General features: G+C 45.1%; 1 protein-coding gene across 11 annotated transcripts in view; it reads left to right on the top strand.

Annotated features, from left to right (window-relative positions):
* The first annotated feature begins 1,268 nt into the window (after positions 1 to 1,268).
* Positions 1,269 to 8,422, top strand: part of Cep120 (centrosomal protein 120) — a 61,778-nt gene continuing 54,624 nt past the window's right edge. For 3 of the 11 annotated variants that reach the window (XR_015642263.1, XR_015642265.1, XM_087592722.1), the window contains exons 1-4: positions 1,313 to 1,400; positions 1,540 to 1,605; positions 5,559 to 5,715; positions 7,231 to 7,345. Coding sequence is in view for 3 of the 11 variants with exons in the window: in NM_001191697.2 (NP_001178626.1) it covers positions 1,557 to 1,605; positions 5,559 to 5,715; positions 7,231 to 7,345 (321 nt within the window). In the remaining 8 variants the exon portion in view is untranslated. 11 annotated transcript variants of the gene reach the window in all.

Raw genomic sequence — 8,422 nt, 5'->3', positions numbered from 1 at the left:
TCATGAGATTATTCATGTAAAAGAATTATCATGTAAAAGTATTCATGTAAAAGTAACTAGCATTTAATATAACACCTTGGTAAAAAAAAAAACAAAAAACAAAAAACAAAAAACTGCTTTTCACATAAGCCAGCTGTGATTCTTCTTACTTTTAGATATCCACCACAAAAGAGCACAGCGCTCAACAACGCACACAAAACTGAACGTCATTTTAGCTTTATATGAATACCACATTTCAGGTAAAACTCTCCGGATCCCTGAAGGGCTTTACAGGTAATCTAGCTCAGTCTCCATATCCTTTTCTTTTGGAGACAAAGAAGAGAAAGAACAGTGTAGAAGACAGCAGCAGGGCTCAGAGATCGAATTATTATTGCACTCAAAACATCTTCTAGGTTTACAGAGCAAGAAAGCAGCAAGTGTTAGCACACTTAGTCCTCTACCTCCTGAGACCTCACTTCAGCTAGTTTATTTTTTGCCGTATTATCTGTTACTTTTGACTTTCCGGGCGGAATTCTTGCAAATTTTAACGCTAACAGTGTCCACGACGGCTCCAACCGATTCGCTTTTTAGTTAGATAATCTTCAAAATCCATGTTATCTCCCCCCTCCCCCAAAGTTTGAAATCGGAAGGGGAAATGTGGGTTCACGGCACTTTCCACTCGTTAACTTTTGGCCTTGATTTGCAAATTTACTATGTCTGCATAGAACCTACTCCTTTAAATATTCTCGCCCACGTGACAATGTGTTTTTCCTCTCTCCCCCTCTTTTTAGAGACGTTTCTAAAGTATTGCTTAATCTGGGAGAGATTACGTCAGCGCCAGCAGTTACAGTAACTACCGCATTGACGCTACTTGTTTTCATAGGACCAACAGTTGAAGTGATGAGCATGAGCGGTTCACACTCAGGCCATTATTTTTTTTCGTGACAATACGTTCGGTCTCAGATGCCTGAGAACTAGCATTAAAAACGCTATTGCTTTATTTCTCAGATTACCGCCGAGCAAAACCCTCAAAACACACTGCCCTCCTACTCATTTAAAGAGAAAAACTACACAGAACCGGGAAGCGTTTAGAGCTACGGTGCGCTTGCGCAGCCTGAGACGGGGGCGGGAGGATAGTGATGGTTCAAGTCTCCTGCCTTTCCGCATGCGACCAGCAGGCGGCGCTGCGGGCTAATGCTGTCGTGTTTTCCCAGGGCTCTTGGAAAGAGCGTCAAAGGGCGGGAGGTGAAGCCGGCTGATGGGCGTTCTATCCTCGACCGCCCTGGTCTCTATCGCCCTTTGTCCTCCAACCTCCCCCGGGCTCTCGGCCCGCGGGCCTGGTTGCTAGGCGGAAGCGGGGCGCGGCGGCGTCCGCTGCGGCTGCCCGGGCGTTTGAATAGCGGCTTAGCAGGCGGCAAAAGGTGCCGGGGCGGCGGGCTTGTTGGGGAGCAGGGCCAGGCAGCGGAGCAGCCTTCATCGAGTCGGGGCTGGGTTAGGGCCTGGGCGGCGGCCTGGGGAGCGGGGCCGGCCTGCGCCCCTCACTCGGCCTCTTTCCTGCAGACCCCGCCGCCACGACCATGGTCCCCAAGTCCGACCAGCTGCTCATCGTCGTATCCATCCTCGAAGGTGAGCGGCCTCGGGTTTTTTGCAACTGCTGCTTCCCGAACCTCAGCAGAGTAATGTGTGACCGAGGCTTTGTTAACCTTACGAACCCTGTCATCTCTGCCTTTGTGGTCCCCGAAGACTTGTTCAGTTGCATGGAGCGAGGTCTGTTAGGCAATTGATTTAAACATCTCTCCGGGGAGCGTGAGTGCTATTAGGGATAAGTGATATTTAGCGTGACTAGCCGTAGCCCCAGAGAATGTAGAAAAAACGATTTCCATCAGAAGCAGCCTGTCGATGGCTTTTATATATGAGCTAAAAGTGCCTGCAAAGCACCTTCTGTTCAGCAGTCCCCGCTAATACCATTTGTAAGAACTTTGCCATTGACTTTAATACAGGCTTTGTACCATTTCAGATGTATTGCCGAGACTGTTCCCTTCACATGTCTTGATGGCCTACCTAGGGGACTACCGTGGTTGGGGTGTTAAATGATCCTTGCATGTTTGTTGAGTGAGTTTATCGGGGACTTACTGAACGTCAGGTGCTGTGCTGGCAATGCAGATGACTCTAGGTCTGGAAGCTTAGAGAGTAAGTAAAGTGGGCAGTGGGTCATGCTGGGATGACCACCCTTTTTGGGGAATGCTTTCCTGAGGAGTTGGCAGTTATGTGGATCTTGAAGCTAATTAGGAATGGGTCAGATGACAGAGGCTTTTCAGATGGTCTGTTGAGCCGCATAAAGCACTGAAGATGTGGGAAAAAAGACATGCTTTGCTCTCAGCTTCATTCAGCAAATGTTGCTTCGATTCATCGTCGTTAGCTGAGTGGGGACCAAGTGAGGTTGTTTCGTAAACTAGAGCAGGTTGTCAGTTATGAGAGTTTAAACCACGGGTGTTGGTTCAGCCCTTCTCCCCTTGGGAGAAGTCTGATCCTGTTTGAGAAAAGGGAAAAAAGAAATACAGTGTAAAAATAGCTTCTGAGTTTTGGAATAAGAAATTGACCAGAGGCTATTAAACAATAGGGACAATAATAATTGTTTCTTTATTGCTTAAAAACACAGGATTGTGCAGGAAGTGGTAGCTCAGGCCTTTAATCCCAGCACTTGAGTGGCTGAGAGAAGGCTAATCCCTGTGAGGTCAAGGCCAACCTGGTCTACTAATGATTTGCTGCACCCCACTGAACAAACAAATAAAAAAACTCCCAAATAAACCAAACCCCACAAGACTCAAATAATCTTCTAATTGGTTGATAGAGGCTGTTAAATTTAGAACTGGGCCCTTCTCTATGGAAAAAAATGTGATTTCCTGCCTTCCTAGATACTGGGGTCTGTTTACTTGGGATAAACAAATTATGGTGTAAGACACTATATGTTAGGCTACACTATAATAACTGTGTGATGTAGACCATAAACGTGGGTTTGGCAGTAGGAGTAGTGATTGAAGTAGCTTCTTTCTTGAGCACTAGACAGACAAGGGTAGAAGAAAGTCATTTCTGGTGACCAGAGAAGCCAGAATAATTGGAGTGGAAGGAAGGCACAAGAGGAAGGTACAATATTTGGGAATATTGTACTTGGTCAGAAAGAACCAGAGTGAATCGACTTTGGAGGACCTTGGAAGCCAAGGAGGGTGTTATTCTAAGAAAAGCATTTGTGCCTATAGTCCTACTTAGAAAAATGAACTTTACTGGTGTTTGGTTTAAGAGTTATATTCAGGAAATAGAACCAGGAATCAGGGATTTTGGTTAGGTTGTTAGTACAAACACACCTAAAACTGGCATGCCGTCCTCTCCCCAGCTCTGGCAGTGTTTACATCAACCTGGGCACCTAGGATTCCTCACCATTCTCTATTCCGCCTTCCATCCCCGTCTCCCAAATGGTCGCATTACACACACGGTCTCCACTGCGTGCCTGGGTTCAAACCTTCACTGTCACCTGACCTGCAGTAATGATCTCTGTCTGTCTTCCTATCATTTCCTTCCTTTCCAGAAATAGCTGCTGCCCTGGACTACCTGGCAGTGATCTTTCTGATCCATAGATACTGTCTTCATTTTTTCAGAGTTCTACACTCTTAGCCTGTTAAGAACTCCTGCCCCCCCCCCCCCCCTTAGGTTTCATATGTCCCCAGGACTCTGCTCACATTGAGCTACTTGTCATTTCTTAACTACATTTCTAGAAATGTCCCTTATTAAAGGACCTGTGATAAAGACAAGGCAGCCCGGGGAGGGAAGGGTTATCACATCCTATATCCCAATTACGGATCAGCACCGGGGGAAGTCAGAGCAGGTACTGAAGCTGTCCACGGAGGGAAGCTGTCCACGGAGGGCCGATTATGCTTACTGGTTTGCTTTCCATGGCTTCCTCAGCCTGCTTTCCTTTACACTATACAGACCGCCTGCCCAGGGGTGGTATAGCCCACAACTATCATTAATCAGTAAATGACCCACAGACTTACTTACCTACAAGCCAATCAGAGGGAGGCATTTCCTCCAGTGACGGCCCCTCATCCTAGATGACTCCAGCTTCCCCAAGTGGCAAAATACAACAACAACAAAAAAAACAAGAACAACTAACCAAACAAAAAATTAACCAGCACAGAGTTTAAAGAGCCTCAGGCTGACATTGTTAAGGGACGTTTTTCAGATTGATTTATTTAGTTGTGTGTCTGTGTGAGTGTATGCACATGTCCATGGCTTGAGAGACCAGATGCCAGCTTTGGTCACCTCCTCAGCCACTCTGCCTGTTCCCCCTGAAGCTGGGAGCCAACCTACCACAGTGATCCTGGTGTCTCACAGATGATGCCCTGGGAGCTGCAGTTACATCACAGGATGCCTGGCTTGCTACTCCAAACTCCAGTCCTCACGATTGCACAGCAAGCCTCTTCTAAACGGCTCTCTAGTCCCTCACCTGACATTCTTAAGGTTGCGATTAGAGGCCTTTTCTTTCTTTAAAACCAGAGCATTTATTTTGTGACTGATTGTTGAAATTCTCAAGGTGAACTGAATGCTACAATGGTTGCCTCTCTTGGTTTGGGTGGTGTTCATGGAGTCCTCCCTGGACAATCTTTTGGTAATATTTTGTCCCTTACCTGGGCACCCCAGTTTTACTTTCTCTTTGATGGGAAGTTTGTCACAGGGTGGTTGTCTTTTGGGTCACAGCAGTGGCGCAGTGTGTGTCCTGTTGCAGTGCTTTTCACACGGTGCAGTTCCTTTCCAGCCTCTTCTGCTGACGGACGGTGGTTAGGGTTGGTTTTGGGCTCTCGTCATCCAGGCTCTTGGCTACCACTTCGCAAGCGTTGGGCTTATCAATGTGCACCACCATCTCAACAAATTTGGTCTTTTCTACCCATTTAATTCCTAACCAAGAACGGTGTGTGTGTGTGTGTGTGTGTGTGTGTGTGTGTGTGTGTGTGTGTGTGTGTGTGTTGTGTACTTAACAGTGGTTAAAATTCTCTTCTCTATGATCCCCTCAGCAGAGTGAAAGCCAAACTGATTGCCTCAGTGCAAGATGGTTAGGGGTTCTTACTTGCTGTTTACTTTCTTCCAGTTTTGAGATTGTCTTTCTCATAGGCTCTTGGTTTTCTTTTTAGGAGAAGTATATGTTTTATTCTTTCTGAAGCCACTTATTTTTACCATTCATTTATCTTCCTTTTAATGTACTTTTCTGTGAGCAAGTGAGTGGTGGCACTCATGCTGTCGGGTCCGATAGATAACCTGTTAGAAATGCAGGCTCTCAGGGCAACCTAGACCTGCTGAGCCTGAATCTATATCTGAACAGGATCTGCAGTGATTTGCAGTCACATTAGTGCTGGACAGGCAGTAATTGCCAAGTTACAGCCTCTAGTTTATGAACGTAAGTGCAGATGCACTTGTGAGATAGTTTGTGCAGCACGCCTCGCTCAGCCACCTGGGCACACATCAATACTTAAGGCATGCACTAAGTGATCCTATTTGATTTCTGGTTTGTGCGTGTATTCTTTCTTTAGGTCGCCATTTCCCCAAACGTCCAAAGCATATGCTTGTGGTGGAAGCAAAGTTTGATGGGGAGCAGTTGGCCACTGATCCTGTCGACCATACTGACCAGCCAGAATTTGCTACTGAGTTAGCCTGGGAGATCGACAGGAAAGTCCTTCATCAGCACAGGTGAGGCTGTTCTCGACTATGTCTGCGTCTCTGTCCTTCCTTACAGCTTTTTTTTTTTTTTTTTTTTTTTTTTTTTGGTTCTTTTTTTTGGAGCTGGGGACCGAACCCAGGGCCTTGCGCTTCCTAGGTAAGCGCTCTACCACTGAGCTAAATCCTCAGCCCCTCCTTACAGCTTTTTATGCTTTATAACTTACTGATTATGGTGGTAGTCATATTTGTTGAGTGTGTTTTTGCATTTTCGCTCTTGAGACAGGGTCTCTTAGTTTCATTTTATGTTGTGATAAAGCACCCTCATGAAAGCAACTTAAAGGGAGAAAGGGTGATTAGCCCACAATTCAGGCTACTGATGTCCTTGTAGGGAAGTCAGGGTTGCAAGAACTTGTGGTAGCCAGTCCTACATCTGCTGTCGAGAGGAGAGCACACAGCGAGCGGTGTGCTGATGCATGCAAGCTTGAGCTCAGCTCACCCTCCTCATGCTACACATTTAGAACACCCCGCCTGGGAATGGAGTCACCCACAGTGGGTGAGGCTTCCCACCTCAACTGGACTTAAAGAGTACATTTTTTTAAATGAATTTTGTGACTAGAAACAGTCAAGAACAGCAGTACTTTTATTTATTAAATGGTTAAAAATATATTTCTAAAAACTGGGCATAGTATGGTTTGCCTCTAATCCCAGTACTTTGGAGGTGGAGGAGTTCAAGGCCAGCTTGGGCTACATAGACCCCTGTCTCAGAAAAAAGAAAAGAAATAAAGGAACCTACCACCGTCAAAACTCCTACATAAGTGCTTTGGTACTAAGTCAGATCAGAACAGAAAATTAACAAAATTGAAGAATTCTTACTGCTTTTATTGCTAGATAAGAACATGAACTTATTGGAAGGGCTTTTAATGAATGTTAAAGTTTTGTCTTTTCACTGGCATTCAGAGTATTTGTTTAGACTGAGTTTTATTATGAGATGTAACTATCTAAGCACCACGTGATACAGTCCTTTGGTTATTTAGGCTAAGAATTCCTTGGTGAATTTTGTGCTAAGTGGAGTTAGAGATTCTGTTGGATCAGTGCTGCCAGCAGCTATTCAGCTCCGCATGAGTCACTGTCGTCTCACAGAGCATTGCCAAGCGTTGCAGTACTGCATTTTAGATTTCGTGGCATTTAATTGCTAAGTTTACTTTTATTTTTTATTTTTTAGCTACAAAGAAGGCTGAAAGCAAATATGTATTTTTAATATAGTACTGTATAAGAAAAATAATTTTTTGTCATTTTTAAACATTCATGATGATTTCTGACTTGCACAGGACCAGACATATCACAGCTGTGTAGGAAGAATTGACCTAGTTGGTGTACAGATAAGTAGATAAAAATAGTAGTTTTCGCCAGTTAAGGAGTCATTTAGAAAATAGGAACTAGATATAGTTGGCCCAGTGAATGGGTACTCTGGAGGATAACGTCATCTTTAGGCTTTGAGAAAGCTAGGAGAGCCTCACTGTTTCTCACACATACGTCACTGTGCAGGTTACAGCGCACTCCCATCAAACTGCAGTGCTTTGCCTTGGATCCTCAGACTTCTGCCAAGGAAACCGTAGGCTACATTGTTTTGGATTTAAGAACAGCTCAAGAAACAAAGCAGGTATTGTCCTTTTGGTTTTGTTAATTATTCTGATAAATAGTGGATGACAGAATATGAGCCAGTTACCAACAATGACCTCAGGATGATGTCTAGACTCTTGCTTTAGTTTTTGAGTCAGATTTGAAAACTTCAACCTTTACTTGTTCTTTTGAGCTGTTTTCTCCAAGAAACTTGTTCTGGAGCTCAAACCTGTGTATAAGTAACTTCCACCCAGGGCACAGGCTGAGCTTTTCTCTTAGAGGCTGTCCTTCAGTGCCCTTGGTTCAGTGAACATTCCTCACCCCTCTCTGTTTTCCCAAGTTCTAAATCCAGAGGTCTCCTGGACACTTTTCTGCTCCCTCCTCCATAGCCATCGGTGCAGATGGTTTCGTCCATTTGTGATCTTTCCTGCATTTTCACCGCTGCTGCATCTAAGCCTCCGTTGTTTCTTACTGTGGCTATCACAATGTCCCCTTCCTTTCTAGTTTGGTATCTTTGTAGCTGAATTACTCATTGTGTCTACTAAATCCTGACTCAGGACACTCTGTTTTCCCTAATCTTCCTCATGAAACTTGATACTTTCCAGCACTTTTGAGACTGAGGCAGTAGGATTACAAGTTTGAGGTCAGCCAGGACTACATATATACTAAGACCTCACCTTCTCCAAAATAGCCCCTAAAATCTGACATTTATAAGTTGGTGCCAAGCCAAAATAAATGTTTTTTAGGGACAGTGTGGAGTGGCAGCAGCCTGACCCTGGCGCTCTGGCTCGGGCCTGTGAGTCTGAGAGCCTCTTGCTGCCTGTGGTCACACTCGCTCCTCAGAGGAGCAGGAGAGCAAGCCTGCCCGTGGTGATGCACCCGCAATCCCAGCTCTGGGAGTCAGAGACACGTGGGTTTGTAAGAGTGAGGCCAGCATGGTCCTCAGAGTGAGTTCTGGAATAACCAGTGCTACGCCGAGAAAACTCTGTCTTGAACCCCACCTCCCCACCCCCTCAAAAAAAAAAAAAAAAAAAAAGCAGCACTGACAAAATTGTGCCAAAATAGACAGTGTTTGTGTTTTGTTCTGATGAAAAACTGAGTAGGTTTCATTGCTGTG

Source organism: Rattus norvegicus, chromosome 18, assembly GCF_021556685.1.
Source record: "Rattus norvegicus strain SHRSP/BbbUtx chromosome 18, alternate assembly SHRSP_T2T, whole genome shotgun sequence".
NCBI lineage: Eukaryota > Metazoa > Chordata > Mammalia > Rodentia > Muridae > Rattus > Rattus norvegicus.
Note: the sequence above shows the minus strand (reverse complement) of the source record. Positions and strands in the feature narration are given on the sequence as shown.